This window comes from Telopea speciosissima, chromosome 1 (genome assembly GCF_018873765.1).
Source record: "Telopea speciosissima isolate NSW1024214 ecotype Mountain lineage chromosome 1, Tspe_v1, whole genome shotgun sequence".
NCBI lineage: Eukaryota > Viridiplantae > Streptophyta > Magnoliopsida > Proteales > Proteaceae > Telopea > Telopea speciosissima.
The window spans coordinates 20,282,940-20,299,060 of NC_057916.1; the positions used below are offsets into that span (position 1 = coordinate 20,282,940).

The 16,121-nt window shown below is 38.3% G+C and overlaps 1 protein-coding gene across 1 annotated transcript; it reads right to left on the minus strand.

Annotated features, from left to right (window-relative positions):
- Nucleotides 1–5,762: 5,762 nt before the first annotated feature.
- Nucleotides 5,763–10,002, minus strand: LOC122667167 (protein DETOXIFICATION 21-like). Its single transcript, XM_043863426.1, has 6 exons — nt 9,748–10,002; nt 8,452–8,996; nt 6,923–7,009; nt 6,770–6,826; nt 5,962–6,160; nt 5,763–5,846 (listed from the first exon to the last, which is right to left on the minus strand). The coding sequence occupies exons 1-6, from the start codon at nt 10,000–10,002 to the stop codon at nt 5,763–5,765; spliced, it is 1,227 nt and encodes a 408-aa protein (XP_043719361.1).
- Between the last annotated feature and the right edge of the window lie 6,119 nt (nt 10,003–16,121).

The following is a 16,121-nucleotide window of genomic DNA, read 5'->3' on the forward strand; positions in this document are numbered from 1 at the left end:
TAAAGGAACCAGAAATATTAATAAATAAATAAAAATCTTTAGTGAGTTCCCCACTTTTAGATCCTATGTTTTAGCTTACCCATCAATAAAGTAAGAGAAACACATCAAAATTATAGTTTCAAAAGGAAAGGCAGCATCATAAAAAATCATTTAAAAAAAAAGATAGAGGGTTTTGGATTTAAGTGTAGTATTTAGTTCGGTTTCAGTTCAAACTGATGGTTTTTGAAGTGAAATCGAAATCGAACTGAACTGAATTAAATACTCATATATTAGAACTGAAACCAATCCGAATTTATTCGGTTCGATTTGATTCACTTAATTCGGCTCGTTTTGGTTTCGGTTTGGTTTTGACACCCTTAATCTAAGCAAGTCGTAGCAGGAGGTCAAGTTTGCACCTTACATCGAAAGATATGGCATCCCAAATCTGTTGGACGGTTCTAAGCAAGCTTGCCGCTTATATCAAATAGGGAGAAAGAACACTACATGGGCGCATGCAGTGCGCTGTCTCTGCGCCTAGACACAGTGGTGGGTGAAATGACCACTGTCCCCCATGTAAAGGTGGAATTTCTCAGGAGTATGACAGTCATTTTGCTCATCTCTGTGTCTGGGTGCAGGGCAGGAGTGTAAATCAGTCGGGCCTAATCGAAATTGACCATTTTGAAGCCCTACACTGTGCCTGACCGTTTATCTAACCGAGCTTACATTGGACAGGCATGGTACATTTTAGATTTGATCGGTCGGGCTCAGGCTTAGGCAGATCTATATTCGGTCAGATCGGTAAGATGACCGTCGGGTTAAACCCTTTCTCCTCAAAACAACTGATAATAAATGGCCGGATTTGAGCCCGACAAACTAATTAATCGGATTGGACCGGTTTAAGCTTTAAACGGTCAGGCTCAGTCGGGCCTTAGATTAACACCCCTAGTACTGCAGGGCAGCATGCCACACACCACACATGCGTTCTCTTTCCCATCAAGAAGGACCGATTTTGTCGGAAGTAATTATGACCATCAATTCTCTAAGAATCTCATCACTACTACGGGGTGCGTTTTTCCACTTCTCCGGCTCGTCAATTCCACCAATCAATAATTCTTTACTCATAGTCACTCATTTCGGATCTCAAAAAATTCGCAATTGGTCATGGGCTCACTGCTCTATTCCTGGAATTGTAATGGTGCATTCATTGTACATGGTTTTGGGTCGATCTTAAATTACACCGCCTGCATTGCTGATCCGTTCCACTAGTCAGTCTTGTCATTTGAGCGTCGGTCTTTACTGTCGAGTTGCTCGTATTGTTGTGTGTACCCCAGACACAATAAGGAGACGAAAAGATCCCCTTACCCGTGCCTGAGCAGGGGTAAGAATCTTTTCCGCCTTGCTGTGTATGGGACATAGAATTAGGAATAGCTTGGAAGTAGAGGATCACACTCTCTGTCCACCGGTCGGGGAGAGAGTGAGTCATCGTCACTCAAATGCACCATGCTCTCGAGAATTTCTCTTTATTCTTTCAGTGATTGTTTGCGCAATTTGTGCTTTGAAGATCCATTGGTGGGGCCCTCTTCGCTTCTCGTTCTGAATTACTTGATTGGGCTTTGGTTTTGGTTTTAGAGCAGGTGAAGAATTAGTTCAATAGGATTTCTTGGCATTCTTTGTTCTGAAACATTCAAGATCTTGACAAGAGGTTTGGTAAATGTTTTTCTCTGTTTTTTTTGTTAGACCTCTTTGTATCCATTTTTTCCTTTTGTGTATCGATACCCAATCCAGGATCGGCCTCAACCGATACCGATACAATCCGGTTGATCTAACTGATCCGATACCGATTCCTTAATCCATGGGAACAATTGTATTTTACTTTCCCCAACTGAGAGGGGTGTTATGTTGATGGACTTTGGAGTCTTCTTGCTATATATATACAACTCTCTTTAAATGAAACTTGAGAATACATCTCACAACATGAAATTGATAAAGCCAAAACAACTATCTTCTAGTTGAATAACATATGCACAAGAGGATAGAAGGTAAATAATCATATCACACCAAGTTTGATAGAAACCCAAAAACTCTAAAATAGTTCTTAAATAACCATGCTTTACGTTGCCTTTACCGTTTTTCTTTTGTGATCATTCAAAAATTGGATGAAATAAGAAGAAGAAGTGTACGCCCAAAACAATTCACGAAAAGACCAGAATAGATTATTTATTTATTTATTTATTTTGTTGAATTATTGCAATAGAAATTTTGAAACCTTCATACAATAGGTCCACAACATGGAAAAAGAAAGCAAGCTTAGAGTTGGTGCAAGATGGTTTATGAAGATGTACACAAAATTACTAATTTTTTAATAATTAACAAAAATTTGATAAATTTTTTCCTCATAACAAAATTTACTCTGCTCATTTGGAGATGGGAGGACCAACAGACCACCTACTCATCGTTGCTTTTGCTATAGATACCTGCATCAACCAAGCAAAGATATCATCCTTTTCTTTTCTTTTTTTTTAATTTTAAATTTCTGTTGATCTATTTTGATAATTGTAAAATTCATCCATGAATTAGGTTGGATAAACTCCAGTCCGCTTTGCAACGGATTTTTATCCTCTCAAATGTGGTGCATTGCCAAATGCATCTCACTTGAGATTCCAACCGTACATCCAACAATTGAGAAGATAAAAATCCCTTTCCAAGTGTTAGGTGTATGGTTGGATTCTCAAGTGAGGTGCACTGGACACCCTTGAGAGGATAAAAATCCGTTTCCAGCTTGCACTTAATCTCCTCTTTGACATAACTAACTTTTGGATATCCACTGCTAAAAATGAATATTCAAGCAACTTTGTGCCTCTCTCTCACTTTAAGCAAGAATTTTATCACTTTTAAATATTTTATGTAATTTTACATAAGGCAAGAGTTCTTTGTGTGTGAGGGAGCATGGTCCCTGCACGCACAAGGGCCATCAGGAAGATATAAATAAGTAGGTATCCATCAAGAAGCTAATTTGGAGAATTGCTTCTACAGATAATAGCCAGTGGGTTAACTAAGTTTAATAACGTACTCCCTATTTAATTTGAGTACAATAAATACTCACATAATTATTTAGAGTAAATTACACGTCACCTCTTGATTTTCAAACGAAACTCGGATCACCCTCTAGTTTTTGAAAAAAACTCATCCATCCCCCTCTACAGTAACAATGTTATCTTAAGTCAAACTAAAAAGTGAAAAGACAATTTTAACCTTAGCTAAAATAAGATAAACAATGAGAATTGAGGTACCCAACGTTTGTGGAAAATGCACTTTAGATACCCAAAGCTTATAAATTACATTTAGGATACTAATTTTGATATTTCTAGTTATACCCTAAATCACCACCACCACTATAACCACCATTGTCCCAGCCACCCCACCACCACCATTACCGCCAAGGTTACATCTCCTCACCCTCCAATTCTTCCTCAAATTCTTCTTCAAATTTCACAAACACCTTTGACGACACCTTCGCGAGTAGCTCTTTGACAACTGCTCTCCTTTCTTTCTTTCTCTGAGAAGAAAAAATTGCAGAACCCAAAAGTTCTAAAAATGCAGCTTATGGACCAACGGAGGTGTTTCAGTCGCCGGGAAAACGCCCTAGAAACAAATATGCTCTCGGTTGTGCTACCTTAGCTTCCATGACTTCCGTTCTATTGGGTCATGGTGAGTATTTAGTTCTATCAGGCAAGTTGCTAATTATTTCTGGTTAATTTGTACTTAATTTGTTTTCTCTGATATTGGACTGATGAGTGGAGCAACACTTTTTATCAAAGACGATATGAAAGTAACAGATACACAAATTGAAACCCTAACTCCATTCGGTTTAGCAATTTGGGGAAGAAGGGGAGGGAATATTCCATCTCTGATTCCTTGTTTCAATTTAAAAAAAAAAAAGTAAGAGTTCACATCGTTTTGGGGCTTTTAGATCAAGGGTAAAAAGTAACTCTACACTAGGCAAGGGTAGTTTAAGGATTTAAATTTATTTAACTGGCTGACATCGTCACTTAACAGCATAAAACTAACTGTAGGGACTAATTTGTCATATTAGGGTCTAAACCTAGGGTGATTTGAATTTTTTCAAAAACCAAGGGGTGAGCTGAGTTTCGTTTGAAAACCAAGCGGTGACGTGTAATTTATCCTATTATTTATTTTCAAAAATTAAATCACTAAAAACCTTTTAAGTCTATTAAATTTGAATAGCATAATTTAGATATTTTGCAAAATTATCTCGATTTCTCTTAATCTATTTTGGATTAGTGTCTAATCACCCTTCCTCCCCCATCCCCTATCCCTCCAAATATATATATATATATATATATATATATATATATATATAGGGTACCATGCGTGATGAAGATTAATTTTTACCAAAAGAATTAGTAATTTACCTGGTTATCCCAATCAGTTTTGTAAACGTAATAAAGAAGAACCAAAGTTTGAATAAGAACGCCACCAATCATTCCCATCCATATTCCCTGTAACAATACATAGCTTGGTAACCAATTAACTTAAACAATAGTATGAAATCATAGACCATATGAATTAGAATAAATGAGTCTCTCTCTTTCCTCTTCATTTGAAAAGATACCTCTGCCCAGTTGTTTTGAGGAGGATAGAGAGAGACACATGGGAGTGCTGGCGTAGGCCACACTCCTAGACAGAGAACTATTTCCCATATTTTTAATTCTTTTATTATTTTGCTTTTATGAGAATTCATTTACGAATATTTTTAATTGAAACAAATTGGGAGTAGTGCATTGAGAAAACAAAATGATTAACTTTATCTGGCAAAAAGGGCAGAATTTTTTTTCTTTTGTGGGAAGGTGAAAGTGATTCTTTGAGCTTACCTTCAATTTAAGATTGACAACATAATAAAGGAACAGCCCAAGAGGAAGCCCTATGCAATAATAGCAAATGATGTTGATGTATGCTACGTTGCTTTGCCATCCAGCTCCGACAGCCACTCCTACTCAAGATGCAACCAATAAATAAATAAAGAAGAAGAAAGAAAGGAAAACAAAGAGCGAAATGTTCATATTAGCACTCAAATTTGTAAAGGTGATAATTAAATAGGAAAAAAGGATCCCCACACATGCGGTGTACGAATGCCTTCCCATATTTAATTTCTCACACTCTGACTATGTGGGTCCTCCACTGACACTATTTTTTCTCTGACCATGTGGGCTCCTGTTGACAAAACTATTCTCGTGACGTAATTGGTGTGACATGGGAGATTCTCCCCACCTGAGCAGCATAGGAAACCCTTGCCTGATGAAATATTATAGATATATTTTAAAGACCCAATCTTACACACACATGCTCATGTAATTTCCTTTTGATGGTTGTTTTAGAATCACCCCATTGTCGGCACGAGCTATGTTTTTTTCACTAAAGAACCAATTTTTTTTTAAAAAAAAAAGAACAAAAGAATTACAAAGAACACTAAAAACATGCTATACCGCAACCCCCCACCTTCGGCCTGACCATGAGCAGAAAAAAGGCAAGCCAACAAACAAGAGACTATTGTCATCAGAATCAAAATCTCAGTCTACGTTGGGCATCAACATGAGCTATGTTAAATTCATTTCAATTTTATGAATGTATATTGAAGATTGACTTATGAAATAAAGAAGAAAACATTTGGTAAATGATTTTTTTATAAATTAATTTCATAGGCATGTACGCATAAATACCTACTCATGTAATAAGTTTCAGTTTAGATTCCTTTTGCCTTGTAGCTATTTAATGCTTTGAAAAATGTTTGAAAAGGTGAATTTTGAATAGCTTGTGCGGTTTTCCTTTGATAATACATATAGAAGACACTAAAATGGGAAAAGAAAGAAAGTTAAGAAACTCACCAGAGAGAACCGGTTGGATGCTGTTTAATATGAGTATAAAGGTCAGCAAGATGGAGACGTCTGAAAATTCCTTAGCTACTTCCATGCTACTCGAAAATATAGAGGAAACTTTATTTCTGAACACCAATACTGAGGCCCACAGCACAACCTCAACTAGCATGGAAGTTACTAGAACCACTTTGACGGCAAATTTTGCCGCTTTGGCATTTCCTCTCCCAAGCTCGTTGGAGACCCTAACACTATTTTCATAAAGGAAAAGTTTAGTTCCCTTCTGGTCCCTTTGGTAAAAAAGCAGATAGTAAAAAAATATTAAAGACTAGGTATGATAGCTGTATACTGTATGCTAGCACCCTATGTATCTATCTCTCTTTTTCTCCCTTTGAGGTATATAGGAGTCATTTCAAAGGGTATACATGAGACTACAAGAGAAGTATTTAGGATCTAAATTTCGGCACATGCATGTATGATTTAGACAATGGCCTCTCTGTCCAATGATCAAAACAGCCTTATCATATGTCCACATGACAATATTCAAAGTGAGTGTATGAGAAAAGTTCCTACCATGGAGGAAAACTTTGTCCTATTATTTTAATCTAATATTTTCTATAGTTTATCTTTTCTTTTCTGGGGAAAAAATTTTCCTCCACACCGGGCAGCATGAATTTTCCTGCTGCCTGTAATTGCATGAACCGAAATGGAATAATCCCCATCCCCTATGGTTTGCAAATACTCATTTTAATTGGAGCGGGATTTCTTTTCAGCGCCTGTAATTAATGTTTCCTGCTGCCCTATTTGTAGGAAAATTTTGTTCCTTTTTCAGGTTTGGTTTTTAAAGCTTGGTATGAAGTTTTAGGGCATGGAATAGAGCAGTGACAATCCATCCATACCTTGCAGCCGCTAGAAAACCAAACGAAAGCATCATCTCAAGACCATTGATATTAAGACTGCAAATTAATTAATAAGAGAAGGAAAACTGGTTAAGAAGAAAATTAAAATCTAAATTGGATAGCTTTCATATGCATTGTATATATCTTAATTACCAAATGGAGAGAGCGTCAATTGTAACCTCAGCATTTTTAGTGTTCCCAGTGAACAGAATCAAGATTGAGCTGTACCATAACTCCAAGCTGTTGATCATTATGGAAAGCTAGAAAAGGTTAGAGAGAGCTGTGACAAATTATACAATTGTAATTAAAATGTACTATTAAACATCTAAAAATAACAAATTTATAATTAGAATGCTAAGTTAAAATCAGTCCTTGTACTCCAACCAAAGGTATTTGTTGGAATTTTTTAAAATATTGATGTGGACTTTTAGTCCTACATCGGCTATGAAAGGAAAGCTCATTGGGTTTTCATGTGTTAGTAGTTAGTAGTTAGTAGTTATTATTATCACATGTAATGCTAGAAGAGATTGTACGGTGCACTTGCGAGTGAGGACGGTGACCGCCCAAGCGCGTGCGTGTGCGTGAGGCGCAATGTGGCGCTTTGATGACGCACTTTGCACTTGGCTGATCAAAGAGGGAGTGCAACCCTTGGTTCAACATTGACCCCAAGAGTTACAGTCCACACGAGCAGCCAAGAGAGCCCAGCCCAATAGTCATGACCTGTCAGGTCAAGCCATATGAACCAATGGGTGTGACCCATCTGAACAGGCCTCGTGGGCTTATAAATGGACCACGAATTCTCTCAGTCCATATATCAAAAAAATCTCTGATAGCTTCACAGTGTTACTGTCTCTGCAACCAGTAACAGTCCGCCTGATTTATCTTGGGAGGCAGGTTTGCTACAACCCTTTGCAGGATTAGGAGGGTGTAAATACTGTCTTAAGGACAGAACGATTTCGTTCGACTCAGGCCATTTTTTTATCCTCTCCTTTTTGTTTCAGCTTTCTAACAGTATTATTAAAATGAAAAGATTGAATTTCTATTATATATGGATTCTTGAGTTTTAGAATGGTAGGAATTAAGTGTATTTTTTCCAAGAACACTGAAGAATAGGGAGAGTAAAAGTTTGACCCTGTCGACCTGAACCCGCCTTGGCCCGCCCTGAGTCCAAACAGAGTCTGGACTGAGATACCTGACCTTGAGGGCAGGCCAGGGCTGAAAATTTTTGTTCCTAAGTTAAGGTCGGGCCGGGTCAAGGTTGAGGCCTCGGGTTGAGACCATCCCGCCCCTATTTTAAGTTGTACTATAAAATATATATTGATATATTATATATAAATATGTTATAAACTTTAAATGTCACATATATTTTGTTATATAATATATTATATATGTAGATAATAAATATTTACCCTATATTTTATTATAGAATTATTTTATGTAAAATTGATAATTTTCTCCCCGATCTAGTCCATGCATCTCTCCTTTCCCCCAGTTCATGATCAGGGCCAATCAAGGTCAACCCGGCCTGCTGGTCAAGATTGGATTTTCCAGTCCTGAGTCATAGTCAAGCCAGGCCTGAGCCCAGCTAAGGAGACTCAAGGTTAGACCGGGGTTTTAAAAAGCCCGACCCAACCCGACCCTATTTCAGCTCTAGAAAAAGAACAATAAGATGATGAACATACCAAAGCATTACACCTGATGATAGTGATAATTTGAACACCGGCCATAAGTCGGAAAGTGCATGCATAGAGAATCCAGTCCATGTTTGTGGACAACCGCCGTAGAAAACGAAGATTAACTGACCGACTATCGGTATCCAACTCGCGATATTTATTGAGATCATAACTCCGGCGAAACCCAACCTAGTCTTTTGAACGAGGATCCAAGTGCAGAAACCATGAAAGATAATCGTGATAGCTGACAACCATGTAATGAGAATGTTCTTGCTCTGTGCTTGAAGATACATTTGAAGGGTGTAAAGGAAGATATAAGAGATCATTATGGGTATATACCATAGGGAAATTATGTTTGTCATATGTGATATCTCTTCTGTTTGTCCAAGTAATTTGAGAATGGGAGCACTGAAGATGAAAACAGGGAGAATAAGGAGTAAGAAGAACCCTGATTCAACCACCCATGATCTCTGCAAATATATACCCAACATCTGATATTGTTTTGCTCCATATGCTTGCCCACATAGAGTCTCTAGTCCACTAGACATGCCCATCTGCAGGTAATTGTCATGCTACTTGTTAATTACATTAGAAAGCTAACTAATTAATGGAGAAGAATGAGGTAAAAAAAATTATTATATAAAAGGGCATACGTTCTCCGTCCGGGAGTGCATTTGGACGCAACCGACACATGTAGCACGACAAGGGCATTAGGTGACGGACCGGTCATTTCGCTAACTTTATCCCATATATAAAGGCATTCGAAGCCTTTTCAATGCGTTTCACGTGTTTTGTAATAAATAATAGGGAGAGGATCCCCAGCAAGATAGTGTGGTGGCCCCTCCATCAGTGTGGGGGGTGGGGTGGGGTGGGACCCAATGGAAACGTGAGCAGTTAGTTGTATTAATAGAGAGAGACAAGATTTCGGGCTGGTTCAATTCCTTTTGCCCTATAAATAACAAGATGACAAGAATCCTACCAGACTGCATGCGTAGCATACAATATATCTGCCTCCCACTTTAACTTTATATCTCTCTTCTCTCGTCGACATGGCATACCTGCCCTGCCTCCTATTCTCTCTTGGAAGAAGAGAGATGAAGAGAGATGAAGAGAGATAGACACGTACAGGGAGATGGTAGAGTATGCTATGCAACGGACAAAGAACTCAATCGATCTGTGAGGCAGATCGCGGAACAAGTCAAATGGGATCTTTTGGCAATAAAAGAAGAGAAATAATAATAAAATCTAACTCTAAATTGGTGGAAGGATGGATGGATGGATGGATGGATGGTGTGTAGTAGTTACCAGTATTCCAATGGAGAAACGAGCGAGTAGATGAAAAACCACCGAGAGTGCTGCCAATTCAGTGTTTCCGATGAGGCCCATGAACACTTGAGATATGATGAACACCCCAAACATTGATATTCTTGTAAAGCAGGCAGGTATTGCTACTACCCATACCTTCTTTGATTCTGCCCACAACCTTTTCCATAACTCCTCCTCCTCTTCCTCCTTGCCTGAGTCAGGGAGAAGTAGCTTTTCCTTGGCTGTACTGTCCATGTCACTTCTCATCTTCACTATTTTCCCACTAGTACTACTGATTTTTTTGTTTTTGTTTTTGTTTTTGTTTTTGTTTTTTTGGTAGAAAGTAGGACTACTGATGGCAATATATAAAGGATAAGAGAGGAAGGTGTTCTCCTTTTTCAACACTAATTAATGTCCCGGCCCCTCTGTATGGAAAGAAAGGGTCATAATTAATTAAGAAATTGGAGGTGCTCCTGAATCTATACCGACATATAGCTGATATGTAGATGGGTAGCTAGACTGCTAGGTAATTAAGGACTTGACCAACACCTAATCCAATCCAACTGGGGAAGGGAAGGGAAGGGAAGGGAACACCCTTGGCCCTTGGCCCTTGGCCTTGAATGAATAAATGAGTAAATGAATGAATGATGGAAAAAGTAGAAGAAACTTTACCAACTTTGAGTGGAAATGAAATGAACCCCGGCGAACAATAGCAGAGATCGAGTCCTTGCCGTCGGTCATGAGATTATGATAGGGTTGTACAGACTGTACACGTACACTACGAGAATTAATGCAGTTGAAATGTACGTGAAGAGTGTTCTTTTGATTTCATTAATTAGATGGGTAACACTTTACACGTGATCACTCTAACCGAAGCTGATTTTGTATATCTTTCCAGCTGTCCACATGATCACTCTAACCGTGGTGCACATGGGTTGGTACACGTTTTTTTTAATCCAAACAAACCTAGGATGACGTGTCTCTATATTGCCCTCAAAAGGCTCAAGCTGTTGGGAGGAGAACCAGAAGAACAGAAAACAGACACGAGATAGAACTCTTATTAGTTAAGCTATCAGCTATTTGATCCGTCCGTGGTCACATAATGGACCCGTAACCATTTCCCGGACAAAATAGAAATCTACCTATTTCCAATGGTAATGGGAATGAAACATGAGATTGGCTGTATGGTACATAGCCCCAATATTATCGCACTAAACAACCGTGGTCGGAGATAAATAAATACCGAGTTCGCAAAGAAGAGAACGAATCCAATGATATTTCACGCATTCTTGAAAAAGTAAATATTGAATCCATTTAGATTTAGAGACTTATTATTCTTGCAAGAAAACACCACATTCTTGGAGTAGGTGTCGGTGAAACCCTTACCTAGTAAGAAAATAGCACTTTTGAGTTTAAATTATCTGTCTCTTTGTGTAATAAATTAATATTAATTATCCAAAAATAAATAAATTATGGTGTTTTTTCTCAATTCTTGATTAGGCTGTTAAGTTTGAATTTCAAATTCAATTGTATATCTCTTATTGTGTGTATAATAGGATAATATATACACAAAGAATCTTACCTACATAATCTCCTACTGATATGGAAGATAATTACATAATTATAGTATATCTTACCTATCAAATCTTCTACAAATATGAAAGGTATATATAAAGGAAATCTGTGGTAGGTGAATAAGATAAGGGTGAAACATATACAATTGTAAGATTCCCCCTCAAGTTGGAGTATGAAGATTTCGAACGCCCAACTTCAAAAGCAGAAATTTGAACTGTTCATTGCCAAGTGCCTATGTAAAAATGTTAGCCAGCTGAGAGCGGGAGGCAATCTTTGTGGGAGCAATGAGGCCCTGTTGTTGTCGTTCACAAACTATGTGGCAATCGATCTCAATGTGCTTGGTTCGTTCATGAAAGACAGGGTTGGCTGCGATGTGGAGAGCAGCACAATACAGTGAAACTGGAGAGATCAATATCGCGCAATAAATATGTGAGCCAGATTAATTCACAAGTTGCAATAGCCATGGCTCGATACTCGGCTTTGACGGATGAGCGAGAGATGGTGTGTTGGTTCTTGGTCTTCCAAGAAATAAGACTGAAGCCCAATAATACACAAAGCCAGTAATAGATCGACGAGTCATGGGACAACTGGCCCAATCTGAATCACAGTAGACCTTGAGATCAAGTGTATTGTCAGCACTAAAATGGAGACCTTGTCCAAGGGTCGTTTTGAGATACCGTAATAGACGATGAGCAGCATCAAGGTGGGGCTGCCATGGTTGGTGCATGAATTGACTCAAAATATTGATCGTATGGACTATACCCGATGGATAACTGTCAGGTATATGAGGCGGTCAACCAGACGACGATAGGAAGACAGATCACGTCTTCCTCATTTGATAATTTCAAATTTTGCTCCATGAGTGTGTCCACAGGCAGTGCTCCAATGTACAATTGCAAGACAGACCATCCACTTTCTATGTGGCAGAAATTTCAACCATACAACCCTATATGGCTGTACAACTTGACAGAAAGATCCTCCATTAATCCTTGATTCATTGTTCAATACCTATTAAAAAAAAAACCCCTTCCTTGTTCAGTCAAGGTCAACATTTTTTTGTGGATGCGTGAAGAATTTATCAAGAAAAGGAAGGCCTTAAACAAATGGCAGAGCACACAAACAAAAGACGAGCACAAGACAGGGCATTCAAAAGAAACATTTGGGTACCATGTTTGATCTCTTGTGGGTCTCCTCATTGCCTCCTTTTGGGATCCTGTTGAGGTTGATGGCCGATGGACCTTTGCATTGCACCGAAAAAAACAAAAGAAAAAGAAACAGAGCTCACAACTACCGAGCAAGGCCGATGCAAATAGATCTGTGACAGAGCTGGCTACCAAATAATCTAAAATATAGTATTCCATTACAGCCATAAAAGATGAGAAGAAGATGTCAACAATAGATTACCTAGAGAAATAAGTACAAGAAATTTACACCCAAGATTTAATAGTTGGTCCCTACATTAAGTTGGATAGGAGGATGTTAGGAAACTGCTATGTGCCTATTTGTGAGAACTGTGAAAAATCGCTTTCAAAGAAGATGATTTCCGAGTTCTTAGAAAAACCATCTTCGTCTCATTGGAAAGAGAACTGGAACAAATAGAGAGTCACCATCTAGATATTAAGGTTTACAACCCACAAAACATACAACTGACTTCATGATGGTTCCAATGGAGATTGGTCACACCATCAATTCATGTGTGAGTCACATTACGGTCCAGAGAAGGTGTTAGGCACCCTAGTCCGTCCGGTTAAAAATCAGTCTTCATGTATTTTTATCTGTTTCATTTTCTACCCGTTCCATTTCCCCAAGTTCCTCTAATAGAGGGGGGGTGTACCCCAACCGGACAGTGTGTTCGGGCAGGGGTAAGGTGATCATTTTTGCCCCCTCTATTAGAGGAACTTCGGGAAATGGACCTGCCCAGGAAAATGGAGCAGATAAAGGTCCCAAACTTCCTATTGCTTGGTTAAAATTAAACCAAATAAATATGAAATAATAAAAACATATAAAAGTAAAAATTAGGGTTTAGAATCACTTACAAGAAGCAGGTGACTTTAAGTAGGGGCTATAAATTGATAACTGAAAATTCGAAGTCGATCTGCATCTGTATCCGTTTTGGGACATTCGTATTCATTTTGAGATATCCAGAAAAAAAATCCGAATTCTCCAATAAAAATCCGTTTGGAAAAATCCGAATACTTAATAATAAAAAATTAAGTAAATAATGATCTTGAGGGTTTTTGAAGATTCAACAGCTTCTAAAATATGAGGAAAAAAGAATCTTGATCTAAGAGATATGGATTGAGAGTGAATTGTATCCGCTAGGAGGAGGAAGGTCCAGGTTACACAAGGTGGAGATGTAAATGGATGATCGAAAATCCGAATTCGATCCGCATCCATCCTAATCCGTTTAGAGTTACCCGTATTCGGTCTGGAAATATCTAGATCTGATCACATCTGATCTATATCCAAGCCGAATCCAATCCGTTTACAGACCTATAATGTATATAAGGTAAAGTGTAAAAACAAAGTATTACATTTTTATAGATATGCCACGAATGATGCAAAAACCTAATTTTAATGGAAAATCAAAGAAAAGCTCTAAGCTATCAAAGATAGTCAAATAAAATCTAAAAAACCATTGATCATGACAAAATCATAACAAAATATGATAAAAATTCGTGTATAAATGAGATACAACAAATATTATGAAAATGCCTCAAGAAAAGACCTAGAAAAATCATAAAAAAATAATTAAAAAAAGCCATAAGAAGAGGATTCTATGGTCAAACGGAAGCTCCACGAGTCTAGAAACTGGACTTCACCATCATTCGTACTGGATTTCGCATCATCTGCCGACCACAAGGGTACCTTAGTGGTCGACCCCTTCACTGTTGAGAGGATCCATATCGAACACCATAATTGGCAGGCGTCTGGGCTCATGCCGGTTCTGCTCAAAGAATCCACCACCCACAACTGGCTCTCCAACAACGCCACAACCGACAATTGGCCGGAATACGATGGTTTCTGTTTAACAGGCTAGCATTGGGGAAAGTGGGGATTAGACAGTTTGTGGGTCAACATGTTGGGTATTCACATGGCTCTATCCGCCATGCCCATCCCTACTCACAAGGAGGACATGTGTCATGTGTTGAATGATTTTGATTGTTGTGCTTACAGCTTTTCCTTTAGGGTTACTGTTGGAGGTGCCCATACCCTAGCCTGGGTCACCTTGTCAATTACATGTAGTTTCCCACTCCTTGATTTTGGATTAATACTACATACTATATGAGCATTTAACAACCGGTGGAAGTTGTAACTCCCATAGCTCCTTTATGGTGGGATTTAAGGAAAGTGAGATTTATATTAGCATTTAACCACCGGTGGTAGTTCTAACTCCCATAACTTCTTTATGGTGGGATTTAAGGAAAATGAGATTTATACTCATAACAGGGTCCTTGGCTCCACATTCTGATACAAAAGAAGAGTACCATTAAGATCATAGTTATCAAGGTGTCACCAAGGCATCGCTCCAGACTCCTTGGTTGCCTTGGACACCTTGGGCGTCATGGTGGGCACTTTGCTATCATGGTGGTGTTGCTTTGTTTTTTTACCCTCTAAAACACCATGATCGCCTTAACACCTTGATAACTATGATTGAGATTTAACTTTATTGTCTTAAAAGAGTGAAGGTGCCAAAAGAACCTATTCCAATTCATCATGGTAACAATGTCGTCCATCACTGGAAAACTCAAACACACTGATATGTTACTAAAAGTCAACACCACAGATGGATGACATAAAACACGTCTGAAAGCAGATTCATATAAGAGCAGGGTTCGATATTGATCCATGGAAATCTTTTGAGGAAAGAACCATGAAAGTCTATCAAAAAAAAAATTTGATGTCCATTTTCAATTCCTGATCAGGCCATCCTTTTCCATGTGCAGAAATTTCAACCATACAACCCCATATGGTTGTGCAATTTGATCCTTAATTCATTATTCATATAGGGACCAGGGTTCGATATATATTGATATCTGTTCACATTCAATGTCTTCTTTCCTTTTAGGATTCAACACCTCTCTGTAATCTATTGAGGAGATCAATGAATACAAGGCAAAACATTAACTAACATTTATTTATTTTTGGTAAGAATTATCTAACATTTATTATGCTCTCGACTTTTTTACATTGTTTCTTTTCATTTTTAGTCGGTGGAAGTATTGGCCCCTTCCCTGGGACCTTTATCTGGCAGGACCATTTCTCTAAGTTCTTCTGATAAAGAGGAGCGGAAATGACTACTCAATTCTTGTCCGCATATATTGCCCGGGTAGGGTCTACCCTCCTTTATTAAAAGAATTTGAGAAAATAGAGCGGACAAAAAATGGAATAAATAAATATACCCTAGAATGTGAGGAGGACCCCTTCCAGTTCGTCCCTGTTTTCTTTTATAAGTGGTTAAGGCTTTTTAAGAGGTAAGGGGTGAAGGAATTAATTAATACTCCTTCCCTGATTCCTCGTGTAAATCCTATGTCCTATTTTAAAAAGGGTAGAAGATCATTGTGAGGTTACGTGGCCCTTGCACAAGAGCAAGGGGTAATACTCCTTCCCTGATTCCTCATGTAAGTCCTATTGTAAAGAGGGCAGAAGCTCATTGTCAGGTTACATGGCCCTTGCATAAGAGCAGGGCAAGTGAAAGCATAAGCAAGAACATCAATGCATGGTTCTAAGTATTGGTATCATATCGCTCGTATTAGGTGATACGTATCAATTTTGCAAGTCATAGATATCGATACCAT